This window comes from Artemia franciscana, chromosome 14, assembly GCF_032884065.1.
Source record: "Artemia franciscana chromosome 14, ASM3288406v1, whole genome shotgun sequence".
In the NCBI taxonomy this organism is placed as follows: Eukaryota; Metazoa; Arthropoda; class Branchiopoda; order Anostraca; family Artemiidae; genus Artemia; species Artemia franciscana.
In genome coordinates, this window is record NC_088876.1 from 37,689,757 (window position 1) to 37,716,740 (window position 26,984).

At 36.3% G+C, this 26,984-nt stretch overlaps 1 protein-coding gene across 2 annotated transcripts; it reads right to left on the reverse strand.

Annotated features, from left to right (window-relative positions):
- Window positions 1-85: 85 nt before the first annotated feature.
- On the reverse strand, window positions 86-25,920 carry LOC136035678 (RNA-binding motif protein, X-linked 2-like). 2 transcript variants are annotated; one of them, XM_065717601.1, is made up of 5 exons: window positions 25,787-25,920; window positions 13,398-13,556; window positions 7,966-8,095; window positions 4,994-5,123; window positions 86-736 (listed from the first exon to the last, which is right to left on the reverse strand). In XM_065717601.1, exons 1-5 carry the CDS (start codon window positions 25,798-25,800, stop codon window positions 270-272), a joined length of 900 nt encoding a protein of 299 aa, XP_065573673.1. In that variant the 5' UTR covers window positions 25,801-25,920; the 3' UTR covers window positions 86-269. The 2 variants fall into 2 exon arrangements, with proteins under 2 accessions (XP_065573673.1, XP_065573674.1); XM_065717602.1 differs by having other exon boundaries at window positions 25,642-25,788.
- Window positions 25,921-26,984: the final 1,064 nt, after the last annotated feature.

The window sequence follows — 26,984 nt, forward strand, 5'->3', positions numbered from 1 at the left end:
CAATTTGTTCTAAATCAAAGTTCGAGATAGGATATTCAGATACCCTTCAGAAGACATGGATTAAAAAAATACCAAAACGAAAACATTAACTATCAATTTGTAATTTTGCAGAAAAAAAACTATGTAGATGAAATTCCTAAATCTGCATATCTATTTACAAATAAAAAAAAATAACACATCAATCGTTTATACATCTTCTTTTAACTCAAATAACATCAATTAATGCTGCAACCTCCTTGTCTTATACGCCAGCTTCTTTTTCCTCTATCTCATCTACTATCTCTTGACCTATGGCCCCGTTCATGATTATCACCATATCTATTTTTTCTACCACTTTTATCCCTGTCTCTTTCTTCACTAGGTTCACTTTGGCGACCAGAACCCCACTTTGATCTTTCAAAGACCCTCACTTCCCTCTGCTTCTCTCTCTGCTGAGTATAAATTCTACGGTGTTCAGGGCTTGCATCTCGATTAAAGCTCTGAAACGATTTTGATATATTTTGTCTATTTTCTAATTTGCCATCACTTCTACTATGATCCTCTTCCTTATAACTTTCTGAGCTTGAGTCCTCTTTCTGATGTTTTTTCTTAGATTTTCTTTTTTCTCTAGACTTTCTCAATTTCTTTTTCTTTGATTCATCGCTACTGGAGCTGTCACTTCTTCTTCGCCTTTTCTTTTTCTTCTTTACCTTTTTTTCTTTTTTTACAACTACTTCCGGTGAGGTCGAACGTCCACCTGAAAATATAGTTAAAGTTTTTCTTATTTATTAGATTCTTGTATATGCAAATGCTCTTAAGGAATAAAGCTGAAAATACAAAGAGTAAAAAAGACGAATATATACACTTTTAGAGGCCTTTTTGACGAAGCCAAAGACTTTTTGACGACGGGCAAAACTTTTACGACGGCCAACCGGTGGCCGGCCGAGGCTTTTTGACGACGGCCAACCGTCTGTTAGAGAAAATATTCGAAACCATTAAGAACGTTTTTATATTAACAATGATTTTAGCTACCATGTTAACTATTTTCCAGACAAATTTTTGTTAATATTTAAGAAGAAAGCGTCCGAACTGTTCCTAAGATGTTGCTGATGCGCCCTTTTGACAACATGCATACAAAAAATGTGTTTTCATTTGGTTCAACATCCCCTTCAATGTTCCCAGAAATTTTCACCCTCTCACCCTTAGCCTTAGTGGTTATAGTAGTCACAGTAGTGTAGGTAGGTATATTAATAGTACTAGCAATAGCTGTAGTAGTAACAGTAGTAGCAGTGGTGGTACTACCAGCAGTAGTAGCATGCGCATATTAGCTTTAGGTCAGTTCCTGACAAAAAATCCCTCTCGCCACGGATATTTCAACTTAATACTCTAAGCCGTTCCTAAGATCTGCTGATACGCCTTTTGACAACCTGCATACACAAAGTGTGTTTTGATTAGTTCAACATCCCCTTCAATGTTCCCTGAAATTTTCACCCTGAAATTTCAGTTCCTGACCAAAAATCTTTCTCATCATGCCCCGGAAGTTTCAAATTAATACTCTAAGCCGTTCCTAAGATATGTTGATACGCCTTTTGGCCACTTGTATTCACATACTGTGTTTTAATTTAGTTCACCTCCGCCCTAAAAATTTCCCTTCAGTTTTCACCTTAATGCGCTCAGCTTTAGCAGCAATCATAATAAAAGTAGTAGTCGCATTAGCATGCACGTATTGCCTTTTCGTTATGATTATTCTCCTTCCCTCCCTCCCTGATTATTCTCTATTCCCCTTCCCTCCGCCCTAAACATTTCCCTTCAGTTTTCACCTTAATGCGCTCAGCTTTAGCAGCAATCATAATAAAAGTAGTAGTCGCATTAGCATGCACGTATTGCCTTTTCGTTATGATTATTCTCCTCATCATTACCCGAACGTCCACCTTGAACGTACACCAATAGTAAGCCAGTCCTGAAATATGCCCTTTTGACAACCTGCATGCACAGAGTGTATTTTGATTCAGTTCAACTTTCCTCTCAACGTTTCCTAAAGTTTTCGCTTTCATACCCTTCGCCTTAGTAGTAGTAGTAGTAATAGGAGTATGCACATTTTGTCTTTTGGTCAGTTGAACCTCCCCCTTGTCATTCGCTGGAAGTTTCAACTTAATACACTAAGCCGTTCCTAAGATATTACTGATGTGCACTTTTGACAACCGGCATGCACATAGTGTGTTTAGATTCAGTGCAGCCCCTCCCTCATAGCATTTCCTGCGATTTTTACCTTAGTATTAGAAGCCTTAGTAGTAGTCGCAATATAAATAGTAGCTGTAGTGCATTGGTATTAATGGTGGTGGTAGGAGTAGAAGTGCCAGCAGTAGTAGCGTGTGCATATTACTTTTTGGCCAATTGATCATTCCCCTCATCGTTCTCTGAAAGTTCCAACTTAATAATCTAAGTCATTCATGGGATACACCTTTCTAATAACCCGCATGCACATAGTGTGTTTTGATTTACATTCCCAGAAAGCTTCACATGAATGCCCTTGGTGGTTTTGGACACAAAAAGATCACACATGCCACCCTTTCCCAAAACCAAATACCAAACGTAGGCTATATGCAAATTTTATAACTTAAAGCCCTTGCACCAAGGGCTGTAGGGAGGAGGGTTCATCCCCAGAGACATACCTATTGGACCTTTTAACTATGCCAAAAAAGATGGCAACATCAAAATCTTGACCGATAGCTTTTTGTGAAAAATTTGTTTGTGGGGGTAGCTGGTTGCTTTCCAATCAATTAAAACTCTGAAAAAGACCACAAGAACTTTCGATTTCCCATCATAAACCCTCTCCGAGATTTCTACGACAACTCCTTCCACTCAAAGTGCCTTGGTGAAAAAAATAACTATATATTGTTATTTAAGCACTGCTATTAACTTGCCTATGATAATTATTGACAATGCACCCCGCATTCTCTGGTGGTGGGGTACATTCTAATAATGTATTTCTCCATTGCTTCGATCTAGTCATGTGTAGTAGCAAAAAAAAAAAGTTTTCCAACTAAAGTAGGGAGCAATATTAAAACTTAAAACGAACAGTAATTATTCCGTATGTGAGGGGGACTGCCCCTTCCTTACCCCTCGCTCTTTATGCCAGTTGTTCAAAAATACTTCCCTTTCAAATTAATGGCACATGTATTTCATTCTCAATTTTTGACATTTTTGACCAACTATTTTTTATATCATTCAGGGGTGAACAACCCTTAGTCAAAATATTGCTAGTTTATTGCGGGTCTAATATAGGAATTATTAAAACAGTATTATTAGCAGCATAATTAGGAAATGTTATTAGTACAAATAGTTTAGACACAGAAGATGTTAAAATTAGAATATCTAGGATAGTAGTGCTCATACTGATAAATTTCAAATCCACTAGATTACATTTAAAAGAATCCTGATCATAGGTCAAACCCCTACCCCCCTTCCTAGGTGCCCTCCAATTTTATGGTCACTTACTTTTTAGAATTTTAGAATTTTTCAAATCTTCGTTGCGATTAGTTTTACATTGAAAATTACGTTTTAGCTTTTGTCTTACCATAGTATGATAGTTCAACCCCAAGAAAAACAAAAGATAATTAAAAGAAATGAAAACATAAAAATAAATACCATAGGATATTTAAATCATTATTCTACCTATATTTTAGGATGTAGGTAGAATATTCCAAAATCCATTCTTTTCTTCATTCTTTTTATTTTTCCCTTCTTGGTCTTAGGCCACTCAATATTACACGAGGGAAAAAAAATTTTCAAAGAAATTGCCCATTTCATGTATAAATTAAAAGTAGAATATTCCAAAATCCATGATTTTTCTTGCTTTCCCTTTGCTTGCTCAATTTTACATGTAGGGGATTTTTCTACGGAGGGGGGGGGGTAATTGTTTGCAGAGGGGATTTTCGAGAGGCACTGTCCAAAGGGGCAAATTTTGTTCGGATGAGATTAGTATAGAGCCCTATTCAAACTAAATATAGAGGTTAGAGAATTATTTAACCGGAATGTCCACACAAATTAAGCAACCTCACACCCCCTGTCCAGCATAAAGTAAGCTACCCCAGGAGATAAGCGTTTGGGGCTTTCAATAATAGTGATTGAAAGTGTGGTTCGAACTGTAATATAAGCATGGTTCAATCCCACTTTCTGAGACTATAATGAGAGACAGTTTCTGCGAATGAAGAATGACAGACTGTCAAATATTGTCCTTTTTGGCCAACCGCCAAGGGCTGAACGGAAAGCAGATAGTCCACGGTTGGAGTGAGAGGATGTTGTAAAGAAAGATTTAAGGGAAATGGGAACTTCCTGGGTAAGTGTAAAAAGGGAGGCTTTGAATAGATTGGTATAGAGGCGGAGCTTGTGTAGCTGTATTGGCCTCAAGCGGCTTGGTACTGCGGTGAGTCGGTAGTAGTAGTAGTAGATTTTAAAGTTTTGTTTCGATATAGCCATGTTTAGTTTGATGCCAGATAGAGTTCCTGGTTCATCGAGGCCACAAAAAGGGCTGTTTTGGGCCTCTAGATCCATTCTTATCCATTAAAAGTGTAAGATCCAGCATTTTTGATGACTTCTGGTACTGCAAATTGGACGTCAACTCTTATTCTACATAACACTGAAATTTAGCTAAATATTATTATGAATAGTTGTTTATAACTATTTGAATGACCTCGTCAGCGAAACATAGCTCTGAGTAGGTTTTAAGTCTGCTAAACTTAAAAGCATAAATATTATATTCACAGACTCAGCTAGTCATAAATTCATTTCCCTTTCCCCTCACTTTAAGCCTCCTTACTAGTGGCTAAAGTAAGGACTCGTGAGGTCCAGAATAACTGATGTCTTAATATTTGCAGTCCCAATATTTTCAGCAGCAATTTTTACATATCGAGAAGAATTGGCTGGAGTAATATTCCACCCTGCAGGGGGTGGCAGCAGCTTAGCCAAGCTTCACTAATGATCTCAAACTGCAATTGTAAGCTAAACAACTCACCATCTGATTCTTCTATTTTCGGACCAATTCCTTTCTCAACAATCTCAAGGGTTTCCTGGTCCATTTTATCAATGTATTTTGGTACTTTATAATTCTGAACATGATCAACTCGAATGGTGCGTCCTACAATCTAAAATAAGACAAATTAGAAAGGGTTAAATTTATAAGGATATCATGAAGATAAAAGTATTTTACAAAAGGGTATCTAATTTAATACTTCAAAAGAAGTCAAGTTATAAACAGGCTTAGAGAAGCGTAAATTGTTTAAGACCGACCTATCAGTGGGATGAATTGGGATAAGAGGAGGTGAGTGCATTTCACCCTTAATTTTGAGAAATACCTATTTTCTGGTTGTTTCGTTGAAAAATGTATTTTCTTTTGTATTTTCCTTGAAAAACGATAATTTACCACCCCTTCCTCAGATCTTGAAAAATACATTTTGCCCCCTTTCAATTTCGGTGAATTGACAAAACTCCTAACCTCAGATATGCTAGGTAAGGCATAAGAGTTTAGACCGAATAAAATGGCACATTTAGAAAAATTTAGCTTTTTCTGTATTGGGGACATACCTAACTTTCAGTGAAAATGGTTTATACCCACTTGTCTGCACTTCTCAAGTGCAGAAAAGAATGCAGTAGAATGCAAGTTGAAAATGCAATATTAGAGAACTAGTTTGACGGGGTATTCTTCGTGTACTTCATCAATTAATGTAAATCAAAAAAGCTTATAAATGATTGAACAGCGATCAAGTTCTACAGTTCAAGCCGCTCAACTGGGATACAGTGACCACAGATCCTCTGTTTCTTCTGCAACACTACTAGGCGTAACATGCCTTGTCATTTCAGCTGCATGTCGACAATATTGTGCATAAAAGCCAATACTCATTCACAGTCTAACAAGAATGCGCATGTTGGGTTTTTCTGATTGTTAAATTCTACTTGGGCATGCGACTTATGTAAGACTAATTTTTGAGTGAGCAAATATTGTGCGTAAGAGCCAATACTCATTTACAGTCTAACAAGAATGGGCATGTTGGGTTTTTCAGATTGTTAGCTCCTACTTGGGTATGCGACCTATGTAAGGCCAATCCTTGAGTGCGTATATACTGTGCGTAAGAGCCAATGCTCAATCACAGTCTAACAAGAATGGGCATGTCGGGTTTTCCAAATTGTTAGCTCCTACTTGGGTATGCAACCTATGTAAGGCCAATTTTTGAGTGAATAAATATTGTGTATAAGAGCCGATACTCATTCACAGTCTAACAAGAATGGGCATGTTGGGTTTTTCAGCTTGTTACCTCCTACTCGGGTATGCAACCTACGTAAGGCCAATTTTTGAGTGAGTAAATATTGTGCGTAATAATCATTTACAGTCTAGCAAGAATAGGCATGTTGGGTTTTTCAGATTGTTAGCTCCTACTTGGGTATGCAACCTATGTAAGGCCAATCCTTAGGTACTGCTCAAGGTCTCAATCCTTAGCACAATAACACAATATTAGCACAAATAAAACAAAACCGGTGAAGCGCTAGAGCAGCTACAAAAGTGCCCTTGAGTCCTTAAACTTGCCCAGTTCATAGCGCCAATTTACCATCTCCCCCCCCCCTCTTACTGTCTTTCATACAGATCAGCTGACTACGAACAGATTTTCAAACGCATTCTGCGTTTTAATGGGGAACGAAATGTTCCCTATTTTGTTGGTGCCATTAGCAAGTGAACCTTTTTCTGTGTTTTTTTTTAAAGATTATATGTAAAAGGATATCAAAGTTGATAAAAAATAAAACAAATTAAAAAATTACTTACAATTTAAGAGCCATTTCACCACTATTTTTTTCTTTCTTTCCAACGAAACAAAGAGATAAAAACGACAAAGTGGTTCTTTCACATAACGTCGCGGGACTATTTACAGTAGCATAAATCAAAACTTTACCTTAGGTTTTATGATGTTACAGAGAAAATTTATTCTTAATGTAGACAGCGATAAGTAAACTGGAGTATTAAATAAAATTTCCTGCTACGTACGTTTGTGTAACATTATGGAAAAGTAAAAATAGTAACGAAAAAATAAAATTTCCGGATGAGCAATCAATAAATTTTGAAAATAGCTCTATTTTCAAAAACAAATCCTCATAACCAGCTTATTTCGTGTATACACAGCTCCAATACTGGGCATAAGTTTGAGCAGTCCAACCGAAAATTGAAAAAAAAAAATTTCGGTAATAACTATAATTCACTTAACGATTTGTAACTTTTTTCAGATACTCAAATTTTAAAAGATATTCTTGAATTTCTGATGCTTTGAACTTATTTCTCAAATTTTAAAGATTCTTAAATTAGAGCAGAATTTTTTTCAAGAAAGTTAAAAAAGCCTCTACATACATTAATAAATTAAAAATATATTCGTATAATATATTTGCATAAGACAACACTGGCAAAATAGTTTTAAAAGTCGCCACTAGTTTTATGGCGGTTTTGGCAGTAACCACCTTATTTCGTGCATCCACAGCTCCAAAACTGGGCATGGAGTTCGAGCAAGCTCAACCAAAAATTTAAAATAAAAATACCTTTTTGGATATAACTATAATCCATTTTAAGATTTATAGCTTTTTCTTAGATCCCAAAATTTTAAAATAGTTTCTCAAATTTTGAGTTTTATCTCAAATTCTAAAGATTCTTAAATTGGAGCATAACCATCTTTTTAATCTTTTCTAAGAAATTTAAAAATTCGCATAAATATATTAATACAAAAAAAAATACCTTCACAATATATCTATGTATAAGACAACACTGGCAACTAGTTTTCGAAGTCGTCACTGGTTTTATATAACATTGAGATATAGTAACCTACACACCTTATATACAACATAACTCATAACATAACTTATGTATAAATACAACTCCAATACCACAATAAATATAGCTTAATATATAATTTATAACAATAAATATAACTTATAACGTATGACTTGTACTACCTTTGTTCCATTAAAGTTATCCACTGCAAGATCAGTACTTCTTTGGTCATCGTAGCAAAGGAATCCAAAACCTCGGGATTTTCCAGTTTCTTTGTCGCGTATCAAATTGCATTGAATAATTTCACCATATCTGAAAATGAAATTTTCAACGACCGAAGACCTAGACCTAGGTCTTTGGAAAGACCAAAGACCTAGAAATAATGCTAAATTAAGCAATATAAATTCTTTTTTTTTGTTTTCACGATGCATCTTACACCGTCTATTATTGACTAGGAAAAAAATATCAAAATAAAAAACGTTTATAAAAATTAAAATATTACATAATATTGAACAATTAGCTTCTAAAAGACCTTTATGATTTTCTGCTTCAAAATGTTCTATTCATTACCATTACAATGTTTTATTTGGGTTTTAATTTTTTTTTTTCGATCCATTTGTAAGGAGGTGGTGGTCACAAAAACATAGGAAGTGGGTCATTCAATGGAATATTGAAAATTCTAGTCCCTCTTTTGAGAATAAAAAGTATCGGGAGGGCAACCATCCCGCCTCCCGTACCCCTTTTTACATACGTCCCCCGAGTCTTTCGATTAAAATTTTGAGATGGTTATTTTGCTCAAAATAATTAAAAAAGTCCAATAAATATGCCTCCAGGGAAGGCATAATCCTATAGCCCCTGGATAAGGGCCGTAAACAGTACAAAAAGCCTATTCACTGCGCAAAGACTTGACCAAGTGCCCCCACTCGAGGGCAGTTAATAATGAGCTGTGTAGCTCCTATGCGTTTATCCTTCACCTCTTCCTATAGTGATGGCCATGAGCCAATTTTAAGATCCGAAAGTGATCATTGCTCATTAGAATGTAAAATATTTTGCAAAAAAGGAGTCATTTTGGTGTCTTCAGTACTATCATCTATACTATGTCATGATACAATCCTGGCAACTTCGCTAGGTCTAATCTTAGCAAAGCCAAAGGCTTTTCCAGTTTGGGATAAATTTGAATGTTTTCCTTATATACACTTTAAATATTTTACACGGTCCTCAACATACTGTAGCCTCAAATTGAAAGAGCGACCAATTACTGGAGCCTGTGTTTGAAAATGATATGTTTGTGGCAAAAAATCACACAGAAAATGGTACAAAAATAAATGCTTATTGCAGTGGGCTTAAAACTTTGCATCATACATCAGATTGAGGCAAAATAAGTATTTGTCAGTTACCAGTTACTTGGAAATGTGTTTTAAAACAATATAAAACAATATGATTCTGATAGAAAATCATACAGAAAATAGAGCAAAAACAAAAACAATCATTTGTTGCTGTGGTCTTAAAACCTATGCTGCTGAGCGAGGAAAAATAGATACTTGTCAGTTACAAGTTTCTAAGAGTTCTATTTGACACAAACTAGGTTTTAATACAGGATGACTTTACAATGGGCTGTGTAGTGCCAAATTATCCTCAATGTCAGATTTATTGTTCTTACTTGGGATATTTTGGCAATTTCAAAGGGCTTTGCTTTAATGGTTAAAAGAACAGGGGTCATTTAAACAGGGGTCATTTACATGTTTAAACAGGGGTCATTTACTTTTCTAAAGAGTAAGCTCTCGTACTCTTTAGAGACATGTAAGGATTTTTAGCAATCGACAGCTAGATTAATATCAATCACAAAAGAACGAAAAAAAGATCAGTAAAAAAGAACTGGAAAAAAAGATGACAGAAACAAAAGTCCTGCAAACCCTGTCAAATTGGAATTTTATCTAATTTCCTAATTCTTTGAAACAGAAATTATCCCTTTATCAATTTTTTAATTATCCCTTCAGTTCCACACTCAGTCAAACAGGCAATAGTATTTAGTAAGACAAAAGAAGGTTCTAAAAAAAAGATTTACTTTGCCTGGACAACCTAATCAAAAAATTTTTATGTGTGTGTGTGGGTAAAGGACAACAAAAGGCATATTTTTTATATTTCACATATTTTAAAGATCTGTGAATTTCTTCACAGACTTCATCAACCAGTATAAGTCGAACAGTCTACAAGTGAATGAACAGAAATCAAAAGTTATACGATTTAATCCACTCAAGCGAGATGTCACTATCCCAGATGCTCTGTTTCCAACTATTTCCTCTGCAACAATCCTAGGCGTAACATTTACGAGTTGTTAAAACCTTAGTTTTAACACCGAGTTTTAACACCGAGGTGTTAAAACCGAGTTTTAACACCTCAAGTTGTTAAAACTAGATCTTTATTTTGCAATATGTCATAATGGGCCAAATGTTTGGAATACTTTTCCCAAATTTTTGGAAAAAAAGGTTAGCAAATGTGTGTGATTTCCGTGGAGATCTTACAAGATCTCTTACGTAGAGAGCTTGTGTCCGGTTTCATGATTGTTGAAGAATGGCTAATTGAATTTCAATGGCTCTTAAGTACCCACCAAAAAAAGAAACTTAAACGAAAATAAATCGTTTAATTTTTTGTTGGATGGAAACATTTTATTTTCCAGCTTTTTGGCTCTTGATTTAATGAGAAAAATGGGTGTTTATTGGGAAAATTACCAGAAGAACCAAAAACCAACTGACCAAAATATTAAACCTACATCAGGCCATTTCTCGAGTACTGCTGTCCCGTTTGGGGTCCCCAAACTCAGAACACAGCTTACATGGCAGATGAACTAGAACATGTTCAAAAACGCGCTACTAGGATAATACTTGGACCCAGTTTCAGTAGCTACGAAAGTGCCCTTGAGCTCTTGAATTTGCCCACCTTATTCGATCGAAGACATGAGCTAATAATGAAACTTGGGAAATCACTATTAACAAACGAGAAGCACCAATCCATATTTCCATCAACCGCATCAATCAGCAGACATACTAGGCACTACAACAAACTAGAACCAGTCAAGTGGCGTACGAACAGATTCGCAAACTCCTTTGTACCTTATTTCGTAAGAGTATTTAACAAGTGAATTGGAGGTTGCACCATATTTCGTAAGTATATCTAATTAGTGACCATTTTGTGATTGTAAAAGTAGCGTAATTTAGTGTTCACTTTTGAGTGCTTTCCGTAGAGATCTTACAAGATCTCTTACGTAGAGAGCTTGTGTCTGGTTTTATGATTTTTGAGGAATAGCTAATTGAATTTCAATGGCTCTCAAGTACCCACCAAAAAAAGAAACTTAAACAAAATTAAATCGTTTAATTTTTTGTTGGATGGAAACATTTTTTTTCAGCTTTTTTGGCTCTTGAGTCAATTAGAAAAATTGGTTTGAATTATGTACCATATTTCATGCACCGTATGACCATATGAAATATGGTCATATGGTCGTTTGGGTATATGGTAATACCATATAATACAATATACCATATCTTGTAATTTCCCCTTACTTCATTCCGCAATCCGTCAAGGGCTAGTAAATTAACGAGCGATTTAGAAGCTTGCTAACTTTTTATGGCACTTGGTATTAACCAAGTGACATATAGCAATCGCAAATTCTGTCGGTCCTGGTTTTGCTACTTTAGGCACTTCCAGGTAAGCTAGGACGATGAAATTTGGCAGGCGTATCAGGGACTAGACCAGATTAAATTAGAAATAGTCGTATTCCCGATTTGACCATCTGGGGAGGAGTGGGGGGGGGGGTTAATTCGAAAAAAAATAGAAAAAATGAAGTATTTTTAACTTACGAACAGTTGATCAGATCTTAATGAAATTTAATGTTTGGAAGGATATTTGGAAGGATTAATGAAGGAATGATGTTTGGAGTTAGCGTTCATTTTTTATCGCTACGATAGCTATTTCATTAAACGAATACCAATACGAAAAATGATACAAAATCATGTTTTTCGGCTCTTCTGCAATTCAGTAGAATTTGTGTTGTGTGGCATTTCTTTCTGTTCAACACCCTGGTCACATTTTAGCTGTTTTAACAATTTTAACTGTTGATGTTATTACTTGACATTTTTGATATTTATGTGGTGTGGTAAAAGTTGTATAATATTTTAACATTATATTTTTTTTAATTACATAAGCCACTAGACATAGCAGTATCCTTTCAAATAAGACTTTAAACATGTTTATATCATGTTTCAGTGCCCTATTAGCAGCAAAAAAAAGGAAAATACAACAGACACATTACTGCTCTCCATGTGAAATAGTAACTTTTCTTGTTGCTCAAGATAGGGAACAGTAATCAACTGGATCAGGATTTTGGCTATGGTGATTCCAATAATGCAGTTTTCATTTTAATCTAACAGCATTTCATAGGATTTCAGGTTATTTTTCGAAATTACCATATTTTTTTCTACCATACTTTAAAATTAATCAAATAATAGTTAACATTCCTGAGTTGTTCCCAAACGGCGATTTTTCCTCACTTGATAATTTTTTTTTCAAACATATTTTTTAATGAGCTAGAGTTTGTTCTTTACTAGGTTGCCCTTAAGGGGGATATCAATGCTATTAGTGGGCTGATTTTAAATTAGGCCTATCCCTTTCCACTTTGGTTTTGTTGTTGCTGTTTTTTGTAGCTCCTTAAAATACCTAATTTCTCACTCACAGCTGTGATATCAGCTTTGAAAACATATTTAAAGTCAGAGTTGCTTTTGCTGTACCTTGAATGTCTAGAAACCCTAGCATCCTCCTCCCTAAAAAAAAACCTCCCTGCCCCCCTCGTCAGATTTCGAGCTCAAAGATGGGCATGTCGCTCAATCCTGTATCCAAGGGGAAGGTTGCGGGGTTTGACCCCCCCCCCCAAAAAAAAAAAAAAAATAAATTGTCGGACTTGTAAAAACAAACAATGTATATAAACAGATATTTAGTTTTTGTAGGTTTTTATTGTGCTCTTGGTACAATAAAAACTTCAGAGTACAAATTACTATTTGTAATTTGTGCTATAAGCGACCGCTCAGTCAGTCTCGCTAGTTCAATATAACATATAGCTAAAACACAAAAAAGCTATTAAATAGAAGGAACAAGGTCTTTCTGAAAATCTAGAGGGACCTTCTTCTAACAAAGAAGGCCCCCCTAGTTCTTCTAATGTCTTCAACTCCTTGCACTCACAGATGATCCATAAAGGCAAAACTATTTTTTATATATTTTCTTTAATTAGAGTAAAACAAACAGCAAATTTACACATTGTTAGGATGATTTAAAAACATATTTTTTTAGTTTTCTGGATTTTGTTTTTAGCTGTTTTTTGAAGGTTTTTTTTTATTTCTTAAATTTTCATTTTAGAAGATAATTTTTTTTTTATCGAGGGAAGGGGCGATTTTTTCAAAAGTAAGTACCAATAAAGGTCTAGGGAGCCATTGCCCCTGTATCCTTCCCAATTTTCGCCCTGCTACAAGGCCAATTTGCTAAATTAAGAGGAATGAACTATGAGCCATGATCCAATTTCAGCTGTTTTATATTTATGAGTTACTTACTTAAGAGTTACATTACTTACTGTGAGAAAATGCATACAATATCTCCTTCAGTTAGTGAAAATGGCATTCCTCCAAAAAAAATCCATGCACTATCTCGGTACTCATCATGCCAAGAGCCTTTTTTCCATGCGCCTCTTTCAATGTCCAATTTGCTCAGTTTCTGGATGTTTTTGACATTCCTAAAATTGACATTTTGACATTCCAATAATCAATAAGATAAAACAGACAAACAAAAAAAAGTAACGGTTCAATGTAGGATAAACAATTTTAAATCAGGCAATCTTAATAAAGAGGTAAAGTCCAATCTTAATTAGAGCAGTCGCAAGTCTTAATTGACAAATAGCAACAATAAGGGTTGTTTGTTTTGGGGGGAAAATATGGACAAATACCATAGTACCAGGTCATAACGAAAGATTTAAGGGATATGAGAACTTCCTAGGAGGGCACTAAGAGGGAGGCTTTGAATGGCTTGGGATGGAGGGGGAGCATGCATAGCTGCATTGGCCTCAGGCAGCTTGGTGCTACATCAAGTTGTTAGTAGTTTTAGTAGTAGTACCAGGGGCATAGTTGTTGGCATTTTTATTGGGAGGGGGCAAGACGGGTTTCTATCTGGATAGACAAGGGGCTATGGGCTAGATAATATTTTTTCTCCAAATTATTGGGGAGGGGGGCAACTACCAACCCCCCCCCCCGAAATGACAACCCTGTGTAGTACCAATAATAATAAGGAAGATTCACCCTGCGTATAAAATTCTCCTCATTTTATAGAATTACTAGTTCAATAAAAATTCCGTCTCTTGAACTTTTTTCCTTCTGTCAAGGTGTAATGTATTTGTACAGACAAAACCTGCTCATTTGAAAATGTATTTAACAAGATATGGAAATCAGATTCTTGATTGAATTGAAGCTTTACCCTTTGACTAATTCAATTATTGACTAATCAATTATTCAATTTGACTAATCAATTATAATTTGCCCTTCGACAAGAGAGAGTGATTGAAAATCGAGCAACGCCTTAATTGTCAAGTACTGTGAAACTAAACAGCACTTCTACTCCTACTAACAACTCATCACAGCATAAACCCGCCTGAGGCCAACATATCTACATTCGCTCCTTCTCCATCCTAATCAATTCAAAGGCTCCGTTTTTATACTCTCCCAGGAAGTTCCCCTTTCCCTTAAATCTTCCTTTACGACATCCTCTCGCCCAAACTGTGGAAAACCTGCTTTCTGTTTAGCCCTAGACGGTCAGCCAAAGAGGAAAATCTATGAAATACAACTGTTTGAAATATGGTCAGTCAGCCAGGTACCGATAACAATCCATTTGCAATTTCTCTGGAAAACATCTAGCAAATTTTCCTCCATTTTTCGGAGCACTCAAGCATCAGAACCATAATTTGAACACTGTCATCACTGTAGCTTTCAATTTTCTAATCCTGATTTGCCCCCAACGTCACAACCTCCCAACTAGTAATCACCCATCTAATCTACTAGATGGTGATCTTTACTTTCAACATCAATAACAGCACTCCTATATACCCTAGCATCATTCATCCTACCAGTCTTTGGTTTATAGTAGCATAATCAATAAGCTTAGTTGTCTTACAGTCATGTAAATACCATGTTAAAAAATGGAATATTTTATGACCAAATAACTGCAGTAATTACAACTAGATTGTTATGCCTACAAAATTGCAACACACTGTTTTCTTAATTGAAAAAAAAACAAAACAACAACAAACGAATAACCGTGGATTTTCAATTTAATTGACATATACTGAAATTTGCTCCTTAAGGTTTTGATTATTTTTCATCTATGAAAATAAGAAAGGTGAAAACATTTCAAACGTATTTTGTTTCCAGTAAAGCGCAAATTGTCTTCTGGTTTTGAGAAGGCATGGGGGTAACCAGCCTTACTCACGTTAATTTTTGCTCATTTTGAGTTTGACTCGGCTAGTTATTGTAATTTCTGTTCATTTTGGGTTTCATTTATTTTTTGATAATTATTTGTGCTAGTTTTACGCTTGGAAGATTATTTGACCTAATGTTTGCTCATTCTCGACTTAATGGAGCTCTTTCCTTTTCTTTGAAAAACTTGTCTTATGGAAAAAGTTTTGAAATTAATCTCTGTTCGTTTTTTATGGACACAATTTTTTTTCTATAAGAATCCGTAGTATGAGTTGCTATTTGTATATTGGAGAAACTTTTTCTACAATTTTTAATCCTGACACAAACAGTATAATTTTTAATTTAATTTTATAGCTTCTGAAGTTGACCTGAAAAATAAAACTTAATATCATTCCTAAAAGATTCTATCTATGCTCTTTACACTTACACTCTTTTTATTTATGTAGTCTATATTGTAAGAGCAGAAGTAGTAATAGTAGTATCCCCAAAAGTTTAAACTTAAAACCCCTAGCCATTCTCAATATATTGCTGAGGTGTCTTATAGGCAACCATAAAAACAATGCCTTTTGATTTATTTTGAAGAAATGTTTATTTTTAAAGCATAATGGGCCAATTGCATAATTGTGTGGGGTTGACATGTCTAATATCCTTAAAGACAAAGTTGCTAGGCCGTTCAAATATGCTGAATAAAATGGATGGCTCAAAATTTTGACTGGATGCGTTTGGAAAATGAATGGGCTTAAGAGAAGGGCTGTTTACCCTCCAATCTCTTGTTACTCTTAAAAAGGACACCAGACAAAAGCTGTAATTGCAATGGAAGGGGGAGTACTTCCCCCTTCATATATCTAGTAAAAACATTTTAAAGAAGTAAAAACAAAATGAAAACATTTTAAATGTATTTTATTTTCAGTAAAGTGTAAATTATGTTCTGGTCTTGAGAAGGTATTGGGATTGTCAAAGACATAATTTCCAGAACTTTCCACTAGGCTGAGCAAATGACTACCTCAAAATTTTTCTTAGATATGTTTTGGGAATTTATGGGCTTGTTGCCCTCCAATCACTTTGATTAATAAAAAGGGCACTAGTCTTTTCAGTTCCAATCAAATGAGCATTTTTCGAAGTTTCTGCGACAGCAAATGGCCATCTCAACATTTCTATCCAATGTATTTTGGGAAAATATAAGGTGTGCGTGCGAGGAGGGGGGTATCCACCTTCTGGTCACTCTGAATCTTACAAAGGGCACTAGAACTTATCAATACCAATCCAATGAGCCACCTCTGAAGTTTACATGATCATCCTTTCTATATATGCCTCTAGGGTATAACTTACAACTCTTGCCCTGAGGTCTGTGGGGGGGGGGGGGTCATTCTCAAAGACATAATTTCAAGACTCTCAATTATGTTGACAAAATGACTGTCTCAAAAATTTTGATTGGATGTGTTTGGAAAAAAGGTGGGCATGACAGGGGAACTAGTTGCCCTACAATCACTTTTGACTATCAAAAAGGGCACTGGCCCTTTCAATTTCCTATCAAATGAGATTTTTTTGAAGTTTCTATGACAAAAAATAGCCATCTCAAAATTTCTATGAAATGTGTTATGGGAAAACCCAAGGCGTGGAGGGTATCCACCCTCCAATCCCACTGAATCTTAAAGAGGGCACAAGAACTTCTGATTACCAATCCAATAAGCTCCCTCTGAAATTCATACAATCACCCTGTTTATATATACCTTAGATAAACCCAGGGCATAACTTAAAAATATCCCTGAGGACTGTGAGGGGGGGCTCATACTCAAAAGACATGATTTCTGGACTTTTCAACTACGTTGAACCAAAGGACTATCTCAAGATTTTGTTTGAATAGGTTTTCTGAGTTCTTTATTTAACAATAAAATTCATTAACAAAAAACTAATTCAAGACAATCTCCCCCATAAGGCTCCATGGCCGGGAAAGAACAGGGGAGAAAAAAATACCAACACAAAAAAAATAAATATAAACAAAAATCCAAAAACAAAATTGAGTTGCCCACCTTAATAATCCCCAAAAATGACAAGCTAGGCAGGGGGTAGCACATGATTTCACCAACTCAATTAAATATCCAATTCAATCCAGAGACATCAACTACAAGGGAAACCGGAATATAGAAAAAAAAACAAAAAAAATCAAACAAACAAAATTATTTACTAGCTAGAAAATTTCGAACATAATTTTTGACATACCAAACGAGTGGCAGCTTTGTACGAACTTTGGAAGCGTGTTCCAGATCCTATTGCAAGCTGTCAGAGGGTTGAAGTCATACCTCACTGACGGAGTTTGAAGAACCAGTAAATTGTTGGAAGTACAGAGATGATAAGTCGATTGATCAGAAATAAAAGATATATTATTACATAGGACAGCAGGAAGATGACCGTGCAACTGTAAAAAATGAAAGAAGAACAAGAAAGAAAAAAGAGAGATTTCAAATCAAGCAAGGGTTTAAGTGAAAATCGGTTAGTTTCCTGAATAAGAGTCCTTGCTTTATCATAAAGTTTTGAAAGTGGCTTCAGAGACGAGGGAAAAGTTGACAACCAAATAACAGAACAATATGAAACATAAGAGTGAACTAGGCTGCAGAACAAGATTCTAAGAATCGACCCTGGAAATATGTATTTGAGCTTTCTAAGGATTCCAAGACTCCTGGAAACTTTCGTTTTAATCAGGTCAATATGATGCTTGAACAAAAGATTTTCGTCAAGCAAGATGCCTAGGAATCGAACGTAAAGATCCTTAGGTCTACTTAGAGAACCTCTTGATACATTTATTTCATTTAAGTCAGGGCAAGTCTTTGAGACTCTGGAGAAAATTCCGACATACATCAAACCACTGGATAACTCTTTCAAAAAGGACTATCATCCTTGAACGAAGATCAGACTCAGTTCTACCAGTTGTGCCCAGAGTACTGTCATCAGCAAAAGCAATAAGTGTATCCGGTAAGGACAAACTCTTGTCACAGTTAGTGATGGATACTGGTTGACAAAGACGACAGCAAATGGTAGGTTTTAAATTTTTAACCGCATAAATAAGGTCATTGACGTAGATTAAAAAGAGTATCAGCCCAATGAAAGAACCTTGTGGAACGCCAAACTCTATTCCAGAAGGATTAGAAATGTCAGGATGAACCGAGATGACTCGACCAGATAAATATGATAGAAACCATGAATAAGCATTCCCTCTTATACCAATATGGGACAGTTTCAAAAGAAGAATCGTGTGTGTTAATGAGTCAAACGCTTTTCGAACATCAAGAAAAAGAGCAGCAGGTATAAAACCAGAGTCAAGAGCTGAATTTAAATAATTCAAGAGACTTCCACATGCATGCTCAGTTGAGTGCTTTGCCCTAAAACCAAACTGAAAATCATGAAAAAAGTGTTTAGAATTAAGAAAATCAAGAAGTCAAGAAAGCATAGCTCTTTCAAAAATTTTACTAAACACTGATAAAAGAGATATGGGACAATAATTTGCAGGATCATTCCTTGATCCACCTTTAAAAAGGATGATAACACGAGCACGCTTTAGAGCACTTGGGAAGACACCATTTTCAAAAGAAAGATTGACAAGTCTCGTGAGGGCACACACAATGACACGAAGAATGAACTTGACAACCTTAGTCAGAATATGGTCTGGGCCAGAGGATGAAGAACCCCTCAAACAATTGACAATCTTGGCTATTTCAGCTTCAGAGACAGGTTCCAATGCCATTGATTTAGGAAATGTTGGGCATGGAGGGGGGAGGGGGGTATCCTCCTTCCAATCACTCTGAATCTTAAAAATGGCACTTGAACTTCTGATTACCAATCCAATGAGCCCCCTCCAAAGTTTATACAATCAACCTTTCTATGTGTAACTTATAGGCCCCCAGGGCAGAACTTACAGCCCTTGCCCTCAGGGCTGTGGGGTGGGGGGTCATGCTCATACAAAATTTCCACAACTTTCAATTATGTTGAACAAAATGGCTATCTTGAAAATTTTGATTGAATGTGTTTGGAAAACTGGTGGGTGTGGTAAGGGATTAGTTGCCCTCCAATCACTTTTGACTATTAAAAACGGAAATGTCCCTTTCCATTTCCAATGAAGTGAGCTGTTTTTGAAATCTCTATGACAACAAATGGCCATCTCAAAATTTCAATCAGATGCATTTTGAGAACACCAAAAGTGTGGCAGAGGCTATCCACCAATAAGCCCCCTCTGAAGTTTATACAATCACTCTTTCTATGCATACCTTATATGCCCAAAGGTCACCACTTATGACACTTCCCTGGGGGCTGTTGGGGAGGGTTGTCATCCTCAGATATAATTTCTGGACCTTCCAATTACATTGAACAAAGTAGCTACCTCGAAATTTTGATTCTATGTGTTTGGAGAAATGGTGGGCGTAAGAGGAGGGGTTAATTACCCCCCAATCACTTTTGACTATTAAAAAGAGCACTAGTCCTTTCCATTTCCAATCAAATGAACTTTTTTCGAACTTTATACAGCAACAAATAGCCATCTCAAATTTCTTTTAGATGCACTTAGGTAAAATATGAGGTCTAGGGGGGGGGGGAGTATCCACCCTCTGATCACTCTGAATCTTTAAGTGGGCAGTGGAACTTCTGATTACCAATCCCATGAGCCCTCGCCACAGTTTATACAATCACCCTTTCTATATACACCTTATATGCCCCCAGGGTATAACTTACAACCCTTGCTCTGAGGGCTCTGGGGGGGGGGGTTGTCATCCTCAAAGACATAACTTACAGAGCTTTCATTTACTTTCAAACAAATTGCTATCTCAAAATTTTGATGTGTTTAGAAAAATGGTGGGTGTGGTAGGAGGTTAATTACCCTTCAACAACTTTTTTCCAATTTCACTAGCCCTTTCTATTTCTAATTGAATGAGCCTTTTTTGAAGTTTCTACAGCAAAAAATAGTCATCTCAAAATTTGTATCAGATGCATTTTGGAAAAATATGAGGTGTGTGTGAGGGGGGTATCCATCCTCCTATCATCTCACCACTCTGGATCTCAAATCCTTCATCCTTACCACACCCACCCTTGCAGCATGGGTGGGGGTTAGTTGCCCTCCAACCACTTCTGACCATTAAATAGGGCACTATCCCCCCCATCACTCTGAATCTCAAAAATAACACTAAAGCTTCTGATTAGCAATCCAATAAGCCCCTCCAAAGTTTATACAATCATTCTATATATAATAAACCTTATATGACCCGAGGGTGTAACTTACAATCCTTGCCCTGATGGCCTTAAAGGGGGAGGATTCCTTCTCAAATACATAATTTCCAGATCTTTCAACTATGTTGAACAAAATGGATATCTCAAAATTTGGAGTGGATGTGTTTGAGGAAATGGAGGGCTTGGGAGGGTGGTAAGTTACCCTTCAATTGCTTTTGACTATTAAAAAGGGCACTATCCCTTTCAATTTTCAATTGAATGGGCCCTTTTTGAAGTTTTGAAAAAAAAAAACACACACTGTGCCCATACTGCTCTTTACTTAGGCAATGGTATTGTGTTACCTATGATAATACCCCCTTGACTGTCCTATAAGTAGCCCTAAAGACATATTACTTTGGTAGCACTAAAGACAAAAGGTCAAATTTGGCCTAGAATCCAGCTCAAATCATGGGTTTTGACTAATGGGTTTAACCTAACCTTAACAAGAGCTATCTAAGACAAAACAATCTAACAAACAACTGAAAAAAATATATCTATAAACTTGATGTTTAGTAGCTCTTCTGAATGAAACAATGTAAATATGCATTAAATTCAAGAACTGAGGTTATTGAACATGCTTGCTAGTGTGTTTAGTATTACACTTTTCAATGGGTCCATGCTCCAGATGTTTGCACCAGAAACCATCACTCCTCAACTTACCTTTCGTGAACAACCCAGAACTAGTCGAGAAAATCAACTACATGCCACCAGTAGGAAAGAGCAATCACCTACTGCTAGAGATCCAGATATCAATCAAGAAAATAACCAACAGACTTGTTACAAAAATATTTGTTGACTACAGATCCATTAGAGCCAATTTATCTAATGTTAATTGGGACAATATCCTTGAAGGAATGGCCAGAAAAATCAGGAAAGAGAGGAACCAAAAATCCCGCTACTGGAAGAAGTACAAAAAGAAGGGGGACAAAGCTAACTATGCTAAGTTTGCTACTGCATGTAACAAACTGCGCCAACTGACTAAGCAATTGCACCTGGACTTTGAGTCCAAACTTGCAGCCAACTGCAAAAATAACCCCAAGAAATTCTGGAACTACATCTCAAGCAAAGATCATAACCGCCGCAACATCAAACGTCTGATGAGGGAAGACAATAGTGAAGCAACCAATCTAAGAGAAATTGCAGAGCTGCTCAGCCAACAGTTTGCCTCTGTCTTTACATCTGAATCAGATGGCCAACTACCACCAGTGCCTTTATCCAACACCACTAGTCAAATGACTGAAATAATCATAGACAAAGCTGCCATACTAAAGCGACTTTTAAACCTTGATGCCAACAAATCTGCTGGACCAGACAACATCCATCCAAGGTTACTGAAAGAAGTTGCAAGCATCATCACTGCACCCCTTACAAACATCTTCCAGTCTTTGCTTAACTCCAGCACTATTCCATCTGGTTGGAAAGAGGCACATGTGGCCCCCATTTTCAAGAAAAGGGACAAATCTAGAGCAGAGAACTACAGACCAATCAGCCTAACGTCCATTGTTGCCAAGCTTCTTGAGAGAATCGTGAATGATGCAATCCATGACCATCTTAAAACCCACATGATACTTTCTAATAACTAACATGGATTCCAATGCAATAAGTTGGTGGAAACCAATCTACTTGAAACTTATAACATCATCACCAAGCTCCTTGACGCTGGTATACCTTTTGACCTGATTCTCCTTGATCTAGCCAAAGTGTTTGACAAGGTCCCCCACAGAAGGCTTTGCATAAAGCTTCTCTCTGCAGGCCTGAACTGGATGATGGTCGATTGGCTCATGTGTTTTCTCACTAAACGCACACAAAGGGTCAGACTGTTTGGATCAGGTGGTCAGAAGATATACTCCAAACCTTGCAATATCATCAATGGTGTCCCATATGGTAGTCTTTGGCCCAACCCTCTTCTTGATTTACATCAATGATTTAGTCACCAGGGTCAGCAACAATATCACACTATTTGCCAATGATTCTAAGCTTTTCAGTCCAGCACACAGCACAAGCCTCCAAGCTAATCTTGACCATATAGAAGAGTGGGCTGAAGAGTGGCTACTGCCATTCAACATCAGCAAATGCTGTGTCTTGCACTTTGGACCAAAGAATGAAAATGCAGTGTACTCAATTTGGGATCCTGAGAAGCAAACAAGGATTGATCTTCAAACCCACAATGGAGAAAGGGACTTAGGTGTACTCATTGATAATCAGCTCAAGTTTCATTCCCACTTAAGGAATGTGGTTTCTAAATCTAATACAGGACTTGGCCTACTCAAGAGATCTATTACAAGCAGATTGCCCAAAGTCTTCCTTAAACTTATAAGGTCATCATAAGACCAAACCTTGACTTTGGAAACTACATAGCCACTCCCCAATATCAAGGCAACACAAGACTTCTTGAGGGCATGTAGAGGTGTGCCACCAAGGTTATAAATGGGCTGAAAGACCTCCCCTACAATGAAAGACTAAAAAACTCAAATTAACCACTCTGTTGTACCACCGCAGATGAGTTGACATGCTCCTTACCCATAAACTCTCTAATGACACATCTAGTCTCCTCAACCTGAATATTTCCTACCAATCCCATACAAGAGGCCATTCAAAGAAACTTCTTAAGTGCCATGTGAACACAAGGATGTGTCAAAACTTCTCCAAAAGAATTGTCAATGACTGGAATTCCTTCTCTGAGTCTACAGTGTCAGCAACCTCACCTATAACTTTCAAGAAGTCACTGGATAGCAAGTGGTCATGCAGGAACTAGAAATACTGCTGGCAAGATCCAGATCAGTAACAGATGTCAGTCATCATCACTCACAGAGCAACACAGATTGATTGGACCTTATTGCTCTGAAGTGTGAATTAAGGTAAGGTAATTAAGGTAATTAAGGTAATGCCTTTTTTTCTCTTTTGTAATATGATTATTATTTAACTCATAAATGCCCCCCACCTATGGTTTCATATATAGCCCTAAAGTTTAGTACAAACCTAAAAAACCTACACCACTAAATTCTTACTTTATAACATGCAGCATGTTTGTATTTTATCACATTATCATTAGAATGGCAAGTGCATCTTCTATGGATTAAGAATGACTGATTGGCCTTGCCAGCAAACCCTCTAGGGTCAAAAAAAGCATGTTGTCCCCTAATGGGTGGAGGGATGTCATATGGAAAGATAAAAGGAAAATTCTTGGGAGAGTGTAAAGAGGGAGGCTTTGAATGGATTAGGATTGACAAGGAGCATGTGTAGCTGTGTTGGCCTTTACTTCTATGATATCATTTACTTCCATTGATTTTTACATTCATAGATAATTTCAAATAATATTTAGAGTCCTTTGTAAGAAAGACAACTTGATTGGTTTTTTGTTTCTACTTTTCAGCTATTTTCAACTTGTCTGTCTTATACTTATACAAATAGTTGTACTACTGAAAAATTACTACAGCACAAAGTCACCTGAGATCAACACAGTTGAGCATATTCTTCATATATCCTAATTTGTTCGAAGCTTTACTTATGCCCCCACAATTTCCTTTAGCTCTTTTCTTATCACCTTCTCCAGATGCATTTTGGGGTAACCTGCTTTTGATATTAGAAGGTAAAGCACCTGTAACCAACATGAAGCCTTTTTAAAAGCATTCTTTTTAACATAGTACCTTTAACCAGAATGTCAAGTTCTTTATCAATTTTTTCTTCTTGAGCAAATTTTAAAGAATTAGAGGATACCAGTAGCCTAGCTGATTTAACAATCAACAATGTACTGATTTAACAATGTATTGTTTATGTTAACATTGTATAGGTCCAAATACAAGCCAAAATATACTGTATTTCCCATTTGGATTTATTCCTTCCCTATTAGATTTGTTTTAATTTTCTTAATAACAATATGGTTAGCTTGAACAGTTTAGTTATATATGACTGTGAATATTTTAAATGTACTGAGAGTGAATATCTTGAGGCTACATTTGAAAACTGCTGTCTAAACTTCAACTCAGGATTGTCAACATCAATCACCACCAGTGAGAACTACAGGAGGATCTACCGCCTTATCTTGCTGGCAAATGCAATTTAAGGTAAATCATAGACAGATTCTCTCTTGGATAAATTTAGTTTAATACAAGTGTTGTAAAGCTGAATTTTGGTATGTAAATAAGCTACTAAATACAGATCAGTTTAAATTACTGACATAGGAATAAGGTGCTTAATGCCCTTTTTATGCTTTATATCACTTTACTTACAAATTCTGTTTCAAGCCCTTTATAGACTCTCAAAGATGGTACCCTTTTCTCTTATTTTAGATACTGCTTATATACCTCTGTAAGCATCACTCTTGTTTAAACCAGTTTACCCAAAAACTGAATCAATGGTGATGAAATTAAGAATCAGAAAACACATAGGTTAAAAGATATATAATTTGGCTATATATTTGTACATGAGGAGTAGGGGTAAAGTATAGCCTAGTAGAGCTATAGTTAGAGTGTATAAACTGTAATTATTCTGTGTAGGCTATGATAAAGTAAGAATTCTTATTTCTAGCCCTTTTAAATAGCCTAGCTAAAAATGAGAGAAAAGGGTAGGCTATCATCTTTGAGGGTCCATAATGGACTTAAAATTGAAATTGTGGGTAAAGCAATCATTATATTCAGAAAGAACATTAAAAGGCATTGAGTAGTATGTTTACCATAGTCCTAGGTCAGTGATTTGAACTGTTCTATAGGCTATTTACCAATGGGCTAAAGTGTAAAGGTAATTTTTATCTATATTCAAAGGTTGAACAGAAAATTCTGAGACTGCAGGCTAGTTAGTCACTTCTAACTATGCCTAGCCCTATCTATTTAGAAGCCAATCCCAACTAGCCTATCTAAACCTATTTGTGGTACTTCTAAGATTAGAAACCTATTGTTTATGAAAGGTAGGCATATTTAAATCAAGATATTTATCAAAGAGTAGGAATTGTCTGAGAACTAGAAGTTTTACCCTACCTTCCCATGTCATTTCTTAGGCTGTATAGGCCTATCCATTCCTGAAGGTTTTGTTTTCTAAACTCGACTACTTTAAAAGAGAGTGAAAAGCATCAAAACTACATGCTTACAAGACTACCTTAATCAGACAGACCTTAGCTACTGTCAAAACAATAGCCTAGCATAGGCTGCTCTAATTTCAGAAGCCAAGACTAGAGCTATCCAAAGGTATGTTGTTAATCCAGATTATTAGTCCAGTATGAAGATAAAAATTTTCTTGAAAATAAAAAGCAGCTCACGTCATAGGATTCATTTCTATAGATTAGTCTGTGTCAAGTTTCAGCCTGGCGTGTCTTTTAAATTAAATATTCTGCTCTTATGATAGAGCTTTGTTCCCTATATTCAAAACGGAATTGGACACGGGCTCGGCATATTTTAACTAATCGGAAACTAGACAAATTAGCCCGGAAAGCGGGGTTTTAAAGCTTTCATTTCTGTCCCTTTTTCAGGCAAGGGGTTTGAACCATGTTCTAGGCGGGTTTTGAAAAAACTGTTTTCGGGTTCTCCATCTTTAACACAGTGAAACTTTAAAGTTTTCCCATATGCAGGTTCAAAGTGGGTTTGACACTAGCCTTTGTGTTTCAGCATTTGTTTTTAATAAGATGGGATAACAAGTTTTCATACAGAGCAAGGATTCAAAGTGTGGCACAGTGGCGTGGTTTAAGATGGTGTATCAAGTTGTGGGAGGAGGCTTGCTAAAACACAAATCAATGGACTTTAAACATAATGTTATCAAGAAAATTGTTTTAAAATGCCCTAGGAATGATAATATATATCACAAGGATGCCACAGGTTAGTCAAATATTGCCATAATGGTGTGAATGTCTGTGGCGGGCATCATGTGTAGGGATGGCTAGTAAAAACACACATCAATGGACTTTAAGTGGAATCTTATCAAGAAAACATCTGAAAAATACCTTAGGAATAATAATTTGTATCCTAAGGATGCCACGGGGGCAGCCAGATATTGCCATGGTGGAGTGAATTGCCGTGGTGGGCATCACGTTGAGGGCTGGCTTGCAAAAACACAAATCAGTCGACTTTAAGCATAATTTTATCTAGAAAATATTTGGAAAATGTCTATAGGGATACGGATCTATACGGAATATGTACCATACGGATGTCACAGGCCTGCTACATATTGCCAAGGTGGCGTGAATTGCCGGGGGCTAACACGTAGGGGGATGACTTGCAAAAACATGAATGAATGGACCTTAAGCATAATCTTACCAAGAAAATATATGAAAAATGCCTTAGGAATGATAATACGTATCATAAGGATGCCACGAGTCCACCACATATTGCCATATTGTCGTGAATTGTCTGTGGAGGCGTATCTCGTTTGGGAATGGCTTGCAAAGACGGAAATCAACAGAATTTACGCATAATTTCATCAAGAAAATATCTGAAAAATGTAATAGGAATGATTATATGGAT

What these genes read in the sequence shown, in the direction of transcription:
- LOC136035678 (XM_065717601.1), bottom strand. An exon ending in ATTGTATGCATTTTCTCACA is followed by an intron (nt 8,096 to 13,397) that starts GTAAGTAATGTA and finishes TTTCATTTTCAG; the next exon opens with ATATGGTGAAATTATTCAAT. An exon ending in GAAAATAGAAGAATCAGATG is followed by an intron (nt 737 to 4,993) that starts GTGAGTTGTTTA and finishes CTATATTTTCAG; the next exon opens with GTGGACGTTCGACCTCACCG.